Source organism: Alosa alosa, chromosome 5 (genome assembly GCF_017589495.1).
Source record: "Alosa alosa isolate M-15738 ecotype Scorff River chromosome 5, AALO_Geno_1.1, whole genome shotgun sequence".
Classification (NCBI taxonomy): Eukaryota; Metazoa; Chordata; class Actinopteri; order Clupeiformes; family Clupeidae; genus Alosa; species Alosa alosa.
The window spans coordinates 27967120-27986539 of record NC_063193.1 but is presented as its reverse complement, the minus strand read 5'-3'; the positions used below and the strand labels follow the sequence as shown (position 1 = coordinate 27986539).

The 19420-nt window shown below is 45.4% G+C and overlaps 2 protein-coding genes across 2 annotated transcripts in view; one reads left to right on the top strand and one right to left on the bottom strand.

Annotated features, from left to right (window-relative positions):
* The window catches only part of pi4kab (phosphatidylinositol 4-kinase, catalytic, alpha b), a 69731-nt gene that overhangs the window by 24683 nt on the left and 25628 nt on the right, over window positions 1–19420 (top strand). The window contains exons 18-31 of the mRNA XM_048244546.1: window positions 11776–11884; window positions 12018–12154; window positions 12476–12609; window positions 12896–12978; window positions 13412–13482; window positions 13591–13715; window positions 13901–13982; window positions 14284–14367; window positions 14690–14779; window positions 15782–15901; window positions 17667–17681; window positions 18117–18209; window positions 18579–18681; window positions 19414–19420. The exon at window positions 19414–19420 is cut by the window's right edge and continues 47 nt beyond it. Coding sequence (XP_048100503.1) covers window positions 11776–11884; window positions 12018–12154; window positions 12476–12609; window positions 12896–12978; window positions 13412–13482; window positions 13591–13715; window positions 13901–13982; window positions 14284–14367; window positions 14690–14779; window positions 15782–15901; window positions 17667–17681; window positions 18117–18209; window positions 18579–18681; window positions 19414–19420 — 1253 coding nt within the window. The remainder of the gene's footprint in view (window positions 1–11775; window positions 11885–12017; window positions 12155–12475; window positions 12610–12895; window positions 12979–13411; window positions 13483–13590; window positions 13716–13900; window positions 13983–14283; window positions 14368–14689; window positions 14780–15781; window positions 15902–17666; window positions 17682–18116; window positions 18210–18578; window positions 18682–19413) is intronic.
* serpind1 (serpin peptidase inhibitor, clade D (heparin cofactor), member 1) lies at window positions 1566–11047 on the bottom strand. Its single transcript, XM_048242812.1, has 5 exons — window positions 11010–11047; window positions 9328–10238; window positions 7112–7385; window positions 3900–4041; window positions 1566–2662 (listed from the first exon to the last, which is right to left on the bottom strand). The coding sequence occupies exons 2-5, from the start codon at window positions 10235–10237 to the stop codon at window positions 2471–2473; spliced, it is 1518 nt and encodes a 505-aa protein (XP_048098769.1). The 5' UTR covers window position 10238; window positions 11010–11047; the 3' UTR covers window positions 1566–2470.

Below are 19420 nucleotides of genomic sequence, written 5' to 3'. Positions count from 1 at the left end.
CACACACACACACCTCTCTCTCTCCTCCCTCTCTCTCTCTCACACACACACACACACACACACACACACACACACACTTACTTACTAAAACACACACACACACAGACACACTGCCTTATTTTCCTCTGGTTCTTACACATATTAACACAACACACTTTTCACTTCTCCTATGAATTTTGTAATTTTCATTGCTGACACCATAAACCACACACACACACACACACACACACACACACCTCTCTCTCTCTCTCTCACACTCACTCACTCACTCTCCACCACTCACTCACTCACTCACACACACACACACACACACACACACACACACACACACACACACACACACACACACACACACACCACGTCCTTAGTAGTGCTGACGTCCGCTTCTGTCCCTCCCTTACTCAAGGGTGTCATTTTGATAAAAGGGAGAAGTGAAATGTCTCAGATTCCTGTCTGGATCAGCAGAGAAGGCAGTGCCTACCGCCAGAGCCTGTAATGGCCCAAGTGCATCCCTCTGGAGTATATGTCATTTTTATCTCTCATGCTTTATGGCTGGCTGCTAATAGTGTATAAACATTAGATATGCCAAAGTGTGTTTACCAAGTTTTCCAGTGGAGGAGGAGGAGAAGAGGCAGCACTCCAGATCATTGAGGCATGCAGCTATAAAAATGACTTGGGTTTATGCATGTGACTATAAAGATGACTTATAGTGAGGCTGATCAGGAGGTCTGACTCTGCTGATTGCCTGGTCTGTGGGCGTCTGTACTGGCTCTTGCCTCTGTGCATTGTATTGTAAAAAAAAAATCTGAATTGCTCTCTTCTGCTGGACTCGAGACTGCATCACAATTCTTTCAATATTCTTAAATATGAATACTCCAAATAGTACTTAAAATGCTGATTTCTTTATCAGCAGCAGAGACACCAAATATGCAGGTGATGTCCTCATATTATGGAGATGCAGTTTGCTCTGGGTTAGGGTTCAACCCTGTCAACAAATATTGACTTGGCTTGCAAAACAGGACCCCAGGAGTGGGAGGGTGTATCTGTTGTCGTTGACCAGTGTTGGCACCGGAGCTGACTGGCTTCCTGGTGGCACAGCAGGGTATTGGTACCAGTGAGCTTTCTCTCCACTGTGTCCGCTGGCATAGCAACTGTTGTCGTGCTGGCATTCACTACCATAGGTGGTCCCTCCTACTCACAAGCTGTGATATTACCTGGCTCATGCGCCTTGGGAGAATTTACTATCTGGAGGTGAAAAGGAGAGGGAGAGAGACAGAGAGAGAGAGTGACAGAGAGAGAGAGAGAGAGAGAGAGAAACAGATCCCATTTCCCTGCATAAATCTCTGAGTCTCTATATACCTGTGCATAACATGGAAATCCAAACTCAAAGTGTTGCTTTAAAGTGCACGTTTAAATTATTAACGTTTTTTGTTGCATGACTGCGAGCAGTTACTTTGACATAAGGGTTCTTATTTATTCCAAACAAAGGTTGTGTGAGAATGCAAATCCGCCTGAACTGAGTGTAATTAAACTCTGCTGGTGTGAATGACAAATCCACATCCAGATCATCATCCTATAACTTTTATTAGCTTTAATCCACATCACAAACACTTGCACATCTAAAGCCATTATTACTCTCATAAAATAAAAATGACGTTCATTGCTTACATACAGTTGTAGTCATCAGACACATGCCGTTATATCCATATACACAGTAATTTAGCATAGTTGCTAAAGTGCTTGAAAATGTGCCTGTTGTACAGTCTTCCTTTATGAGTTATGGACGCCCATGGATGGTGACGGAATGCTAAAGAGTGTTAGCATATGAAAGCCTTTGGATGGTGAAGGATGCTAAAAACTGTTAGCATATGATAGCCTATGGATGGTAAAGGATGCTAAAAACTGTTAGCATATGATAGCCTATGGATGGTAAAGGATGCTAAAAACTGTTAGCATATGATAGCCTATGGATGGTAAAGGATGCTAAAAACTGTTAGCATATGATAGCCTATGGATGGTAAAGGATGCTAAAAACTGTTAGCATATGATAGCCTATGGATGCTAAAGGATGCTAAAGAGTAGCGTGATGTGGCACAGAAATGGGTAATGCCTGTTTGCTTCTGAGGTGCTGTTTTTTCAATAGATAAAACATTAACAGATGACAAATGTTTGAGTGTGTTCAGTGTGTGTGTTTTTGTGTGTTTGTGTAGGTGTTAGTGTTTATGCATCTGTCATTAATCCTGTGAACAATGACTAAGTGTTTGCAATAGTATTAAGTAATATTTGATTGTGTGTGTGTGGATTGGAGTTAACAGTGGCCAGTGTTGGTACACGGGGTTAGGACAAGGAGGTAAATGACCCTTTCTTTAGGGGTCAAGTTGTACATGCATTCATGTGTGTGTATGAGAGAGAATGTGTGTGTGTGTGTTTGTATGTGTGTGTGTGTGTGTTTGTATGTGTGTGTCTGTCATTAGTTCTGCGTGGGGTTGACCACACGGCCCATGAAGACCAGGCAGTCGGTGCGGTGCTCGTAGATGAGGAAGAGGAAGGGTCTGTCCACGATGAAGCGCGTCTGAGTGGACAGTGGCATGAAGCCCACCTGCGTCAGCGCAGCCGCCTCCGTCCCTTCCTCGTTCACCGTGATCGTCCCCTGGTGCTGGAACTGACCGAGAGGAAGAGTGTGTGTGTGTATGTGTGTGTATGTGTGTGTGGGGTGGGGGTAGAGATTTGATTAGTGAGGTGAAGTTTATTTCATAACAGTTAACTTAGATAGTCTGCCCACCACGGATACATAACAAATGATCTGTTAAGATTCAGATTCAGAATGTTTAATATATTGAACAATTACTGAGCATCACCGAATCCGACCTCTAACTTTAACCTTAACCATAAATTGTAGTTAACAGTAGTTTGTTGATAATCTGAGAATCTGTTCATAGCCTCTGGGAGGACTATAAAACCAAAGACTGACCGTTGATTTTTTTTTTCCTTATATATTATTTATTTGTTTATAATGGACTTGTTATATTACTTTGTACACTGTTCTTAATCTTAACGCAAGCTCAGGCAACACTGCGTCCTTAACACAAGCTCAGGCAACACTGCGTCCCAGTAATCATGCTGATAAAGCAACCTCTGAACTTGAACTTCAGTGTGAAGGAGAACGAGGGCGAGACAGAGAGAAGGGAGAGCGATAGAGATTAGTTGGTGAGATGGAAGCACAGGTGAGTGGAGGAGGGGGAGCGCTGGTGAGATGGAAGCACAGGTGAGTGGAGGAGGGGGGAGCGCTGTTGAGATGGAAGCACAGGTGAGTGGAGGAGGGGGGAGCGCTGTTGAGATGGAAGCACAGGTGAGTGGAGGAGGGGGGAGCGCTGTTGAGATGGAAGCACAGGAGAGGTCACAGAGGTGAAATAGAAGAGTAATCAGAGGGAAGAGGGGACAGCTCATTGAAAGCGGGTTAAGAGAGTCACGATAGTGAGAAAGCAGAGATTGGAGAGGAAGGAAGGGCAGAGATGGACACAGAGAGAGAGAGAGAACCTTGCAGTGTAAACCCATCGGAATTTAGTTATCTATACGAATCAAACTGTGTGTATGTCATATGTCCTATGGGGTGTGGCTATTATTATCAATTAATTATTAATTCATTTCAGGCCCAGATAAGCCAGACGCTCTCAATGGTCGAAGCCAACAGACCTGGGAGGCCACTATTGTTACTGTAGATTTGCGCCGTAGCGTGTCTTACCCAGTTGATGAAATATAACTACGGTAATAGGACAGCGCTCTAAATGGATCGTTATTCGTCCCACGAAAAAGTGGATTTGGAGTGCTGTCTCATCCTTTTAAAATATTCAGCATCCATTTCTCAAGTTATTGTGTGGAATTGGATTACTTTGTTTTACCCAGTTGATGGCAATCTCCTCTGCTGTCATGGGGCTGAAGTCTCCGCCCTCAAAGAGCTCAGTCAGTCCCATGTCCTTCAGGTGGCCAATGAGGTCGTAGTTTTGTTTCAGGTTGAAACGGGGGAACACCACCTCTCGTGTCCTTGAAGACAGTCACACACATTTAAAGGCACAGTCTGCTATTCTGGCAAAAAGTTGTTGATGTATGAGCTCAACAACCTATAAAACTAGATGTACCGCAGAGCGGTACAAAATATGACCGCCGCCCAGTCCATCACATGTTTTCCACAAAAATAAATCACGCTGAAAGGCATATAGGATTCTAACTGTCTCACTGAATTGCATTCAGATAGACAACAAGTACCAAAACATGATTAGTTCATAGATTTCACATGTAAAATTCATTTTATACAACCCCACCGCCATCTTGCCTGTTCATAATTCTGAGAAATTCTTGAATTGTGTGCATGTGTGCCTGTACATGTTTATGTTTATGTGTGTGTGGGTGTGTGGGTGGGTGTGTGTGCGTGCATGTGCATGGGCTTGTGTGTGTGCATGTGCATGCATGCGTATATATGTCTACTGTGTGAGTATGTGTCATACGTAGGATTACTGTGAATGTATGTGTGTGCGTGTGTATCTGTTTATGCACATGTGTGCACATGGAATGGGTTTACATGACCCCTGGAGGCAAACATACGCAAAAAATTAGTCATCCTAGGCCCTACAGTTCTCAAGATATTCACAGAAAACTGTGTCTGCCCTACCCTCCTTTCGGGGGGTCCAGTCCAGCGGAGGGCTACAGATCAAAACAAAAAGCGACGGTTCCATGCTATCCATGTGGGGGTACATGACCACCAAGTTTCGTGCACCCCGGTCCTTCCGTGTCCCGGGAATCCTTGTTGGTGTACGGTCACTAAATGTACACATAAATTATTTTATTGTAAGGCCCCCCATGAACGAAAGTCCGCGAAACTTGGCATGCATTCGGAGGGTGTCATAATGATCCTACACTTTCAATTTCGTGCAGTTTTGACCATGTCAGCCAGAGATATTGTGATGAAAACATCTAATGTTTTGCTTTTTAATTTTTAACTAGGTGGCACTATACATGAAATAAGTGGTAATGGGATAGGTTGACATGCCCCCTTAAGACCAACATACAAAAAAAGGTGGACCTCCTAGGCCCTACGGTTCTCGAGATATTCACAGAAAACTGTCTCCGGCCACCTACAGGCCAGTTGGTGTATAGTAACATAAATTAATTTATTGTGTGGTCCCCCATGAACGGAATTCCACGAAACTTGGCGTGCATTCAGAGAGTGTCATAATGATCCTACACTTCCAATTTTGTGCAGTTTTGACTATGTTAGGTCACAGATACCTGTGATTACAACACCTCATTTTTACTTTTTTGTGTTTAACTAGGTGGCGCTATACATGAAATAAGTGGTTATGGAATGGGTTCACATGGCCCTTTGAGATCAACATACAAAAAAAAATGGTCCTCCTAAACCCTACGGTTCTCGAGATATTCACAGAAAACTGTGTCTGCCCTACCCTCCTTTCGGGGGGTCCAGTCCAGCGGGGGGGCTACAGATCAAAACGAAAAAAGGAGGTTCCATGCTATCCATGTGGGGTTACATGCCCACCAAGTTTCGTGTACCCCGGTCTTACAGTGTCCCGGGAATCCTTGACGGAAATTTGGACATGCGAAAAAGAAAAAAAAAATCTGACTAAACCTATATGACCGCCGCTTCGCTGCGCGGCGGTCATAATTACACACCTCCCGGGGTCCTGGAGAAATGTGTTCATTGGCTAGAATGGCCCGGTCCAAAACATTGTTTGTTTCCTATTTACAGAGCCAGAAGAACCATCTACTGTACGAACAGTGGTTTTCTTAAAAGTGCACGCACTGAATGCAAAGCTTTATCACCACAGGACAAATATGCTGAATTTGACAAGTGTATTGGACTAGAGTCACACACTCTGTGTCTAGCACTGTGAAAAGAAACACTTTACAGAGCAGATTCATAAAAAAACACTGCATCATGGAGCCTATAAACCTGTGGAAAAGATGAGGATACTAGAGTGCTTCTCATGCTTCTGCACTCTAGCCGTGAGAAGTCGTTTACATGAGCAGGCAAAGGAAAACACAGACGTCTCGAAGGACAACAGATGTATACAGACAGCAGGGGCAGACGTGTCCATTTTCATATCGTGCTGTTATTGTTTATCTTGGCGAGGCTTTGTGTCATAACGCAGTGTTCAGTGTGTGGTCTGCGCCAGTTCAAGCAGCAGATTTTTCCCACAGCAGATTACACTGCCTGCAGGATTTAATAGAATGTAGGAGGACTTTTCTAGAATCTTTCTCATTTCTAAACTCCTACTCCAGACTTAGGAGTTGTGATCCTTATTAAGATTTTGTCTGATCCCATACTGGGCATTTTATTCTTGATGACCTTCCTCTTGTGGTGCTGTGCTCCCCAGGGGTCCATGTCCCAAAAGCATAGTTTCTAACTATGCACTGCAAAAAATGTTATCTGCAGTGTGATAGCAACTGCCTTGGTAGTGTCACTGCCAAATGTGAGTCCGTAGATTTGAGTTACGCATGCAGAAACACTTACACTTCATATGTTTACATATCACAATTTTAATCTTGGAAAATTAAAAAATAAGAGCATATTTGTTAGCTCTTGCTAAAATGTGACTGAAATGCGGCCAAATATCACCACCGTATTTCTGTATCTTTAATGTATCTGTAACGTGTCACTCAAATACTGTCAACTCAGATTTGGCAGTGACGCTACCATGGAAGATGCATCGTAGTTACAGTAGCAACTATGCTTCTGGGAAACGCTCACCTGTCTGGTAGTATCCTGACCTGTGCTCACCTGCCTGGTAGTATCCTGACCTTTGCTCACCTGTCTGATGACCTGTTGTCCTGACCTGTTGTGTCTGTTCTCATCAGTTTGGTCCGCTGCTATTTTCACCTGTTCATTCTAGTAGTGTTGTCAGTTCTCACCTGTTTGGTCAGGTGTTGTTGTCACCTGTTGGCTGTGTTCAGGTGTCATTCTTACCTGTTGGTCATGCTGCTGTGCCACTTGTTGACGAGTGTGAGTGAGATCTCCTGCTTGTCATACCCGTCATCAGGTGTTACTCTTACCTGTGGACAGGTGTTACTCTTACCTGTGTTCAAGTGTCATTCTCACCTATTGGTCATGTTGCTTAGCCACTTGTTGATGAGCGTGGGCGAGATCTCCTGCTCGAGTTTCCTCATGCCGGACAGTTTCTGGGGGATGACCACCAGCATGCTGATGTTGCCCGTGTAGGGTAGACGGAGGATGTCGCACTGCAGCTGGTTGTCGCTAGCCGCTTGGTAGCTGCCCTTGTTCTGCATCATGGCCACGCGAACCTGCTGCTTCTCGTTCACGCGGAAGTTACGGTAGTGCGTCTGCTCCTTGGGGAACTTCATTTCCCATGTGCCTGAGGGGCAGACCAGAGGGTGGAAGTGAGTGGGTGGAGAGGGGGGGGTTAAGGGTTCGTGCATGGTGTGTATGACATACATAGATTTCGTCATTAGCTGTGGCCTGTCATGGCCACACTAAAAACTAGTGTTTGCGCCAATTTTTTGTGTGTTGACTGTAAATGCAAGTTCAAGTTTTCAAGCACTGGCTCCGCATCAAGAGAATACAAAATCTATTTAGGGTATTTAGTCAGTGTTACTGTAGTAACGCCGCACAACAGACCCACAGTTCAGTTTGGCAATGCATGATGGGTGCCCATTCAAAGTGAACGATTTCCGCTGACAGAGATGGATCGTGAGTCAGGGATGGATCGTGAGTCAGGCATTACCAGAGTGTCAGACCAAAGAAGAAGTTGGGCCAAGTGGGACCAGACAGACCCCCGTATTTGTGTGTGTGTGTGTGTGTGTGTGTGTGTGATACACTAATATTGTTAAGCGCTACTGTAAGACCATAATTTCTCTTGGAGTATGAATAAGCCATCCGTCTACCTATCTAGTCTTTTTCTAATCCACCATATGCACCCAATTCTCTTGAAAGGTGGAGCTTCCACTGCAAAGTCAATACACTTGTTTGTGTGTAGATTGACATGCTACATATTGATTTGAGGTCAGGTCAATAATTGAAATTCCTCATCGAGTTCTCAGATTCCAAATTTCCGTCTGTGGCAATAGCACTACACTTTATCAAAAGGAGGATGCTGATTAAATAGAAGCACCAACCTAGCTTTTCTGCCCTGTGCTCAAGGAGTCACTTTTAATCCAAAGCTTCTCAAAACAAAGAAAAGGCATAATTCTGGTCTGCTAAATTAAAGAGAACCAATCAAAAGCTGACTTTGTGAACTCTGTGTAATTTTTGAGATATTTACACAGCACTTTGTGTTTGGGTTTTTTTGGGTCCAAGGCTTCTCACAACCAATGGAAAGAGGAGTATGGAGGAAAACTTGTCACCTTAAACCAAATTTGAATATGAATTTGAATATGAATTTGAGCAATTGTATTGGAAAAACGAATTTGAATAGTATATGTTGAACTGAATTCATTAGATTGGAACTGAATCCCAGTCAACTTGAAATTGAATATAATATTTTGAAATTGAACTCATTTGCTCTGATACATAAATTATCCTGACTGAAAATTTCGCTCTTGGAATTTTCACATTCAGTTCTCACAATTCAGTTTCAAAACGTGAAATTCAATTTCAGTCTACCGAGACAAAAACAGCTGGTAGCTAAGGAAGAGCAATCGAGTGGAGCTCAAAAATGTTATCCTTGTCTTCAAGGCCATGTGTGCATTTTGTGTTGCTTTGGACGGTCTCTTGATGTTCTTTTGGGCCCCCACCGTCAACTTCAAGGCAGCGCTGCCTAGCCTAACCCTAATCCTAAACCTAAACCTAACCCTTGCACCTTCCAGGCAGTTCTGCTGTGAAGTTGACGGTGGGGGCCCAAAAGATCATATATATATCTAAGAAGTCAGACTGCCTCAAACAGACCTTGGGTGTTTGGGAAGTCAAATCACTGTGTCTGTTTTCCATCTTCTTCCATCAAAGCCACAAAAATAAAAGCATCAAGCGGTAGTTAAAACTCCCATGATAATTCAGCCAAATTAGTCATGATTAATCATCTTGAAAAGAATTCATGTGAAACTCCACAAAAGATTGGAGTCAGAGGCCTAATTAAACATCTCAACACATTGATTATTCCTCAACACATTAGTGCAATAACTACGCTCAGACCATTAAGCACAGCCATCTTTGACACTTTTATGCCAAATCCTTTACTGGTTTCCTGTGTTGTTGACCATCTGCACATATTGAAATGTTTGTGGTCTCTGTTTGTGTGTGTGAGTGTGTGTGATCTGTGTGTGTGTGTGTGTGTGTTTATGAGCTACTTCTCCATGGCTCACCTTTGAAGTAGAGGTAGTTGAGGAGCATCAGCACCATGTTTGGGTCGACGCTCTGCAGCGGCTCCTTGATCAGCCCTTTAGTCAGTTTCTGGATTCGGCTGTTGGCCTTCCTGAGGAACGCGGGGTCGGCAAAGTCCACGGACTGCGGCTCAGCAAAGTAGTAGCCCTTGGCGTCGGTGCGGAACGGCTCGTGGACAGTGACGTCCTGCCGCAGGTAAAGGTCGTTGACGGAGCGCAGCATGTAGCCGAAGTTGCGTCGGAAGAGGCGGTGCGTGAGCTTGCGGAAGAGCTTGTGCACAGTGGCGTTGTTGTAGTGCGCGCTGGCGTTGACGAACTCGCCGAAGCCCAGTGTCTCGTACAGCTGCACCTGCGTGCGTGGCCCCACCCCCAGTGCGATCATCCCCATGGCGATGGAGATGCCGGCGGGCGCGAACAGGATGTTGTCCGTCTGGTTGACATGGTTACGCAGGCTGCGGTAGAGGCGGAAGCCGAACTTCGCATTGACCACGTTGATGCGCTGCAGCCGCGAGCGCCCGTGGAAGAGACGCAGCAGACGTGCGCGCCGCACTTTCGGGTCGGACGGCCCAGCCTCCAGGTCCAACTCGGGCGCCGGCGTGGGGATGTCATCGATCTCGTCGCCCTCGTTGTAGTCATCCTCGCCCATGGCCAGGATTTTATCAAAGTCGAGGTAGTCCTCGTACTCAAGCTCGTCGGTCAGCGTGTTCGCGTTATGGAAGTCGTCCGGGATGGCCTCCATTTCCAGCGAACCACCGGACGCCGGTCCGCGCGGGTCCACTGGCGCTGCGGTTGCAGGCTCGGCGAAGTGCGACTCAAGCGGTTTGATCCCAGCCTCGGCCGGCCCAGTGAGCAGCAGCAGACAGGAGCTCACCGCTAGAGCGAGGAACCACATCCTGACAAGGACACAGGGATCGATTAGTCATGTCTGTCACTATGTCTGATCACAGTTGTTTAAAGAGAGTCAGTGATACTCACAGAAAGACATAGTTGTTGTTGTAGTAATAGCAATAGTGGAATTTGTTTAAAAGAGAGTGCCTTGGAAGCTTCTTTGATTTCCCATTTGATTTCCCATCTAAAAAGTATCTCGACATCTATTTATTTTTATAGTGGATTCAGGATGTTGCATTTAACCTTCTATATATAGTTGAGCGTTGTCAATTACAATTTACAAATTATAAACCCTTAAACAACATCTACACATGTAATCTACACAACATTGCTGAAATGTGTTTCTCATTAAACAGTCACCATTAAGACATATTGATATTACTTCATAGTAATCCATATTTCAGTTGTGTAAAATGGTTGAGATTGGCCTTTTCTGTACCATTCTAAAGTTGAGCACAAGAAAATCTCTGCCATAACACTTTCTCCAACAGATCCTAGAACAGAAACTTTTAAGCCGAATAAGTTTATTTAGCCTACTATTTTACTTAGACCTGATTTGTTCTTATAAACAGTCAAAACTGTCAAGGTATGACATGAAAAACGTTTAAGCCAGTTTATAAGAACAAATCACGTCTAAGAAACCTTTAAGCTTTACTTCGATGTGAACATCAGCTCACAAAATCATGTGAATCAACTTTGTATTTAGAAAAGAAAAATATGATAAGTTACTTCTATTCTTTGTGAAATCTGGTGAGAATTTTTAGCCTTTTTCTTACCTGAGTTTGTTCTGGTTGTGTCTGTGTGAATGTGAGTGCTGTTTGCTGTGTGTGTGTGTGTGTGTGTGTGTGTGTGTGTGTGTGTGTGTGTGTGTGTGTGACTGGACTTTGCTGTTGTCTCCTGTTGATCAAACACGGCACAAATCAAACAGCCTGCTTGTGGAGAAGCTGTTAACTCTTCCATCTGCCCTGATCTCCTCAGTGTGCCTAATGACAGGGCTGTTCTATTTTCCATCTGTTGCATTAATTCACACACTCTGCCTGGTTCATCATCCCTGATCATTTTTCAGGGATTAAAATCATTTTTCACTTTCAGTTTAGTTTTTTTTTTTTTTTTTAAAAAAATCTTTACCTAAATATGTTTTATTTGATAGTGTTAGTGGAAGAGATTGATGTCTTGATATGTAAGTCAGTTAAGCTAAATTTGATTGGTTGCTGTGGCAGTGCATCATCAGCCATTTAAGGTCTCTTTGATGACCTTGTACTGTGTATCTCACTGGAATGGACTGATATTATTTTCTGGATTTGTATTTGAGTCAGTTAAGCTGAACTGGATAGAATAATGTGCCAGTGCATTATGGGAAGTTGAGTTTTCTTTGATGAGCTTATGCTGTGCTTCTCTCAGTGGAATGGATTGATGTTTTCTTGATTTGTATTGATTTGTATTGTATATGAGTCAGTTAAGCTGAACGGGATAGAATGCCATGCCAGTGCATGATGGGAAGTTGAGTTTTCTCTGATGAACTTATGCTATGCTTCTCTGCAGCTGACCCGGCGCTTGCCTCCCATTAAAGAGGCCAAACCGCGGCTGCAGAAGCTCTTCAGAGACTTCTGGCTCTACTCCGTGGTCATGGGCTTTGCTGTGGAAGGTTCTGGTAAGTGGGTCCTTCATTCAGAAAGAGTGTTGGTACAGTGTGCACGAAATGCCTGTAAAATTGGTGTCAACTGGATGAAATGTTATGATAGATAGACCCTTATTTTGTGTGTGTGTGTGTGTGTGTGTGTCAGGTCTGTGGCCTGAGGAGTGGTATGAAGGTGTGTGTGAGATCGCCAGCAAGTCCCCGCTGTTGACCTTCCCCAGTGGAGAGCCTCTGCGCTCGGAACTTCAGTACAACTCGGCCCTCAAGAATGACACCGTCACCCCGGTAACACACCTCCTCTTTTATCTGTCATGAACCCCTCTTTCTCTCTCGCTCTCTCTCTATCTCTCTTTTTCTCTCTGGCTTGTCCATGTCCATCCCCCTCTCTTTCTCTCTCTCTCTCTCTTTTCTCTCTCTCTCTCTCTCTCTCTCTGGCTTGTCCATCCCCCTCTCTTTCTCTCTCTCTCTCTCTCTTTTTTCCTCTCTCTCTCTCTCTCTTTCTGGCTTGTCTATCCCCCTCTCCTGCATGCACCCCATATGTTGGATGAGGATTTTATACTGAGCATGTTGTGAAAGAAAATATAATTGAGTTCTTGGTCTGTGTAGGCGGAGCTAAGTGAGCTGCGGAGCACCATTATTAACCTGTTAGACCCCGCCCCCGAGGCTGCCGCCCTCATCAACAAGCTGGACTTTGCCATGTGCACCTACCTGCTCTCTGTCTACCGACTGGAGTACATGAGGTCTGGACTCTCTCTCTCTCTCTCTCTCTCTCTCTCTCTCTCCCTCCCTCACTTCACCTCATCTGTCTGCCGACTGAAGTCCATAAGGGCTGCTCCCCCCACTTCTCTTTCTCTCTGTCTCTCTCTCTCTCTCTTTCACACTCACACACACACACACACACACACACACACACACACACTTCATCTGCACTTTTTGTATCAAACCTTTTTTTTCTTTGTCCCCAGCTGATGATTGATTGATTGATGGCTCTTTGTATTCTGGTTGTCACTCTCTGCTCCTCTGTAGGATGCTGCATTCTAATGATCCAGACCGCTTCCAGCTCATGTTCCGCTACTTTGAGGACAAGGCCATCCAGAAGGACAAGTCTGGTGAGGCTGTAGATGTGTCAAATTATGTCAGTGCCTTCTGTTTTGTTGAAGAGACCCACAAACAAGATATTCCTCTGCTGGTTACTGTGATTAGCACATGGATGCCGTTGTCATCCAGTCAGTACTGCAATCATCTTATGCAAGCTATTGTTACATGTTAAGCGAGAAATAGAACTGTTGTGCATCAGTTCCCACATCAGGAGTGTCCCCATCTGAATGCAGTGAAACGCTTGATCCATTTCTCTGCAAAGAGTAGGGGATTCCACGCTGTCCTGGCTAAATGTAACGTGTTGTTGTTGTTGTTTTGTTGTTGTTGTTGTTGTTGTTGTTGTTGTTGTTGCTGGTATCGCAGGAATCAGCTGTGTTCGTGCTCTGATGCTGCTTAGATTTGCTGTAGAATCCACGCTCATCCATGAGTGTGTTCTCTCCACAGGGATGATGCAGTGTGTGATCTGTGTGGGGGATAAGGTCTTTGAGGTGTTCCTGCAGATGATGGCAGAAAAGGTGAGCTGTACACGCACGCACGCACGCACGCACGCACACACACATGCACACACACACACGCACACACACACACACACACACACACTTCTCTTCTTTTTTATCTCACAGCCCAAGACCAAAGAGCATGAGGAGGAGCTAGAGCGCCATGCTCAGTTCCTGTTGGTCAACTTTAACCACACCCACAAACGCATCCGCAGAGTGGCAGACAAATACCTGTCTGGATTGGCTGAAACGTAAGAAAGTCTGATAGAGTAATTATCGCACGCCAGCCACACTGTTTGGCACTATAGATTAGATCTGAAAAAAAGGATTAGTTTAATTTCATTTTACCAAAGAGCATTTTTGTTCTTCTTAAGTATTAGCCTCTTTCTGAGTCTTACTTCCTGGTCTGGTCATAATGTTGTTTTTTTGTTTTTAGTTTTCCTCACCTGCTGTGGAGTGGTCGTGTGCTGAAGACCATGCTTGACATCTTACAGACCCTCTCTCTGTCTCTGAGCGCTGTGAGTGCAGACAACAAATTTACAAACAAACAAATAAAAAAAAAAACAATCACTATTGTGGGATCATATGTGCCGTACAAACACAACACACACTTGCACTCCGTACACAGGCTCTCTGTCGAAGTTATACAAATGATGAACTTGAAGCAGAGCTTTTCAACAAACTTTAGACAGACTGGCTAGAAGAACCACTCATATATGGAAACATCATCTACTGTGGATAGCCAAATTAGAAGTCACATTTGGGATACACATTGCCTTGGGCAAGTATAATAAATAATCAATGACTCTCATTGGCCAGGATATCCACAAGGACCAACCGTATTATGACATCCCAGACACGCCCCATCGCATCACTGTCCCAGACACCCATGAGGCACGAGAGGTAAGAACCATAGATATATAAACAGTCCAGTATCTATGGTAAGAACCCGGTCAGCTGAGAAACTGATCAACTGTAATGATCGACAGTGAATAGAGCAACAGAAAACCTAATCAATTATGATGAGGAGCACGTTTCAGTAAACAAGATGTTGACTCGTAAGGACAGGAATGATATTACAATTTAGTCTTTAATGCCTGTTATATTCATGTTTTGAGTCATTATTCATGTCTCTGTAGTCTCTGAAGCCTCTTATACTCATGTTTTGAGTGATTGTTCATGTCTCTGTGACGTTCATCATTCTATTCATGTGTCTATGTATTAGAGCATCGTGAAGGACTTTGCGGCACGCTGTGGGGAGATCCTGAAGGAGGCCATGAAGTGGGCTTCTTCTGTCACCAAGTCCCACCTACAGGTGAGGCACTGCACACGACACCAAGTCCCACCTACAGGTGAGGCACTGCACAGGTCACCAAGTCCCACCTACAGGTGAGGCACTGCACAGGTCACCAAGTCCCACCTACAGGTGAGGCACTGCACAGGTCACCAAGTCCCACCTACAGGTGAGGCACTGCACAGGTCACCAAGTCCCACCTACAGGTGAGGCACTGCACACGACACCAAGTCCCACCTACAGGTGAGGCACTGCACAGGTCACCAAGTCCCACCTACAGGTGAGCCACTGCACACGACACCACGTCCCACCTACAGGTGAGGCACTGCACAGGTCACCAAGTCCCACCTACAGGTGAGCCACTGCACACGACACCACGTCCCACCTACAGGTGAGGCACTGCATAGGACCCCTCTTGCATTACTTAAGTTATAACATGTTATTGTGTAATTGCACTATTGTGTTGAGATGGCCATAGGCACAAGCTGAAAGTTGTTTCAAAAATATCTGTCCATGTCACCCTCACCCAATTCTCTGTCAGCCTTACCTTTATAATACTTATTTATTTGTTTGTTTGTTTGTTTGTTTGTTTATGTGTTTATTTATTTACTCTATTTGTCTTCTTCATCCCCTAACATTTCGCTCCTCTCCTCTCACTCTGTCGCTCTCCTCTCTTATCTCCTTCCTGTCTATCTCCCTATTTGTTCCCCTATATTTCACTCTCTCTTCCTCCCTCTACTACAACCCCCACCCCCTTTCTCTCCCTCCTTCCTCCTTTCTTTCTCTCTCTCTCTTTCTCTCTATCCCTCTCTCCCTCCTCCCCCCCTCCCTCCCTCCCTCTCTCTCTCCCTCCTCCTCCCCCTCTCTCTCCCTCCTTCCTTCTCTCTTTCTGTCTCTCTACAACAACCCCTCCCTCTCTCTCCACCCCCCCCTCTCTTTCTCTCTATCCCTCTCTCCCTCCTCCCCCCCTCCCTCCCTCCCTCTCTCTCTCCCTGTCTCCCTCTCTCTCTCTCTCTGTCTCAGGAGTATCTGAATAAGCATCAGAACTGGGTGTCGGGTCTCTCTCAGCACACAGGGCTGGCTATGGCCACTGAGAGCATCCTCAACTTTGCCGGCTACAACCGCCAGAGCACCACACTAGGGGTGAGAAAACACACTTGCACTCACACACACACACACACACACACACACACACACACACACACACACATACAAATACACATTCACTCTTTCACCCATGCACACACACACACACACACACACACACACACACACACACACACACACACACACACACACACACACACACACACACACACACACACACCGAACACACAAACATACATAGACACAAAAAGAAATGTATACACCAGTGTAATTCTCTACACTCATCAGTGCAGTAGGATCAGTGCATTACTCAATGACATGCATATGGTCAGATGATGCTGCCTGAGCTGCATAATAAAATGGCCTATTAGGCTACTTTATAACAACCACTTTATGACCACAAGACCGTTTTAAAAATGCGTCGCCATACTGGTTGAGATCGATGTGAGATCAGTGTATCGGGAGCAGTGTAGTTTAACACTCATCCATGTAGTGGGAGCAGTGTACTATGTAGTCTGTAGTGGGAGCGGTGTACTCTGTAGTATGTAGTGGGAGCAGTGTGTAGTACTCTGTAGTGGGAGCAGTGTGTTGTACTCTGTACTCTGTAGTGGGAGCAGTGTGTAGCACTCCAGTGACAGCAAGCGTAGCACCTGCAGTGGGAGCAGGCGTAGCACCTGCAGTGGAGCAGGCGTAGCACCTTACCTGTAGTGGAGCAGGAGTGTAGCACCTGTGGGGGAGCAGTAAGTGTAGCACTCCCACCTGCAGTGGGAGCAGCAAGGTAGCACTCCAGTGGGAGCAGTGTAGTCCTGGGTGTGGGAGCAGTAAGTGTAGTACTCTGTACTCTGTAGTGGGAGCAGTAAGTGTAGTACTCTGTAGTGGGAGCAGTAAGTGTAGTACTCTGTAGTGGGAGCAGTAAGTGTAGTACTCTACTCTGTAGTAGGAGCAGTAAGTGTAGTACTCTGTAGTCCTCCTCTCCCTCTCCCCTCACCTGACTGGCTTGCTGTCACCATTAGAATATCGCAGAGGTGATTGGACAGCAGATTAAGGTAAGAGTGGAGCTGCAGTCGGCATCAGATCAGTAGACTAATGCAGTAGCCATCAGACCACATGGGTTCAGATCAGACTAATGAATGCAGAAGAACCACAAAATAACACCTGTCTGTTTAATAAACTGACCTTTTAAATCAATATATCCGTTAAATATGACTACAATCATGTGACAAGAGAGTTCAACCACAGAGCTCTCTGACTGATCAAGTAGAAGTTTTAGTGATGTGATATTTTATGTCTCATAGTTCGTCCTCCCCACCCCTGGTGTGCCTGTGACCTCATATAGCATCATTGGGAAAGCAGTGCCGATCCTCAGCCAATCATGTGGTGTTTTACCACTAATTCTTGTGTTTTGTGTGTGTGGATGTTATTGTGGGTTTTTCTTTGTCATATAAAAATATGAATTTATGCACAGTATTTGAAGCAGTGTGTGTGTGTTTTAGTGTGTGTGTGTGTGTGTGTGTGTGTGTGTGTGTGTGTGTGCTTGTGTGCATGTGTGCATGTTTAGAAGTGTGTGCCTTGCTTGCTGTTTTTCCATTTGTTTCCTTTGTGTTTTTGGTTCATTGCCCCATCCCATGTTGCTTACACCACCTGCTACTCACACCTGGTTGCCTGGGTGATGGCTGACTGGCTACTCACACACCTGGTTGCCTGGGTGATGCCCTTAATGCTTGGCTGTCTCCATGGTTGCTGGGTTGTGGGGTAACTGTCTGGTTGCCTGACTGTCATGTGCTGTGCCATTCGCCCGCAGGCTGCTTTTCCACAGGTTAGTTTGGAGAGTCATGAAAGGTTGAAAGGTCTCTCTCCATCTCTCTCTCTCTCCCTCCCCTTCTGCCCCCTCCTTCCTCCTTTTTATTCTGGTCTGTAAGGCAGTCTGTTTGCCTGGCACTTCTCTGAATGAGTGCAGTGGTTCAGCCTCACTCGCTGTCTTTCTCCTGATCTTTGTTTGTCTCCCCCTACTGGTCAATGCTGGTAGTGAATTTCATTTTCTGCGTTGTGACTGCTGTATGTGTAGACTTTGCATTGCTTAAAACTTCACATGACATGATGCCTTTATTTAAAAAAAATAGAATAAATAAAAAAATACTCTTCTACTTTCTCTCTCGCTTTCTCTCTCTCTGATCAGTTTTTTCTTGCTGCTCTGGTCGTCACACACACACACATACACTCTTATACTTATGTGCTGATATATTTCCCTCAGAGCACCCAGTTAACAGAGAGACCCAGCTGTGTGAAGAAGGACTACTCCAACTTCATGGCCTCCCTCAACCTGCGCAACCGTTACACTGGAGAGGTACACAGCGTGTGTGTGTGGGTGTGTGTGTGTGCGTGTGCATGCTTGTGCGTGCGCGTGCGTGTGTGCATGTGTGTGTTTGTATGTACTGCTGTATAACAATATTTTACTGTATGTTTGTGCAGTCACACATGCATGCCTGTGGTTTGTGTTTCTGGAAAAAAACAAGATTATGTTTTATATAATTCAGCTTGCAGAGAAGCTCCATTAATCTGTATGCATGTCTGTGGTATGTCCGTGTGTGTATGTGTGTGTGTGTCCGTCTGTGTGTGTGTGTGTGTGTGTGCAATGCAGTGTGTGTAGGTGTGTGTGCTCGCGTGTACGAGTGTGTGTGTGTGTGTGTGTGTGTGTGTTGTGTTGTGTGAGTAGGTGGCAGGCATGCTGCAGTATGCCCAGATGACCCACACGGAGTCGGACCTGAGCAGACTGATGGTACAGCAGATGACCGAAGCTCTGGAGACCAAAACTCACGTGAGCCCACAGAATATTCTGCCCAAGATGACCGCTTGCTTCATCAGCACCAAAGGTGGCCAATACACACACACGCACGCGACGCACGACGCATTTAGCATAGATATACTTTTGGCCACAGAATATGTTCAAGATGACCGCTTGCTTCATCAGCACTAAAGGTACATACTAGACGCACGCGACGCACGCACGACGACGCACGCACAGATACACTTTCACACAGAATATGTTCCAAGATGATCCTTATCAGCACCAAAGGTAACATTAATAATAATACACGCACGCGACAAGACGCGAGACGACGCGACGCACGCACGCACGCGACGCGACAGATACACTTTCACACAGAACATGTCTAAGATGACCGCGGTTCAGCACCAAAGGTACAGCACGCGACGCGACGCACGCGACGCGACGCACGCACGCACGCACGCACAGACACTTTCTTCACAGAACACGACGCTGGTCATCAGCACGACACACGCACGCACGCACGCACAGATACACTTTAACATGTTCAGAACATCAGCAAAAGGTACACACGATGACCGCACACACGCTCATCAGCTACACAGAACATGTTCAAGATGACCGGGCGGTTTGGTCAGCACACACACACACACGCACGCACGCACCAGATACACTTTCACACAGAACATGTTCAAGATGACCGCTTGCTCATCAGCACCAAAGGTACACACACACACGCACACACACGCACGCACGCACAGATACACTTT

Coding starts and splice junctions, on each gene's coding strand:
- serpind1 (XM_048242812.1), bottom strand. CDS start 10,237: ATGTGGTTCCTCGCTCTAGCGGTGAGCTCCTGTCTGCTGCTGCTCACT. Junction 4,042..7,111: donor CTAAGCAACATGACCAATAG/GTGAGAATGACA, acceptor ACTGTCTTCAAG/GACACGAGAGGTGGTGTTCC. Junction 2,663..3,899: donor AGGAGATTGCCATCAACTGG/GTAAAACAAAGT, acceptor CCTCTCGGTCAG/TTCCAGCACCAGGGGACGAT.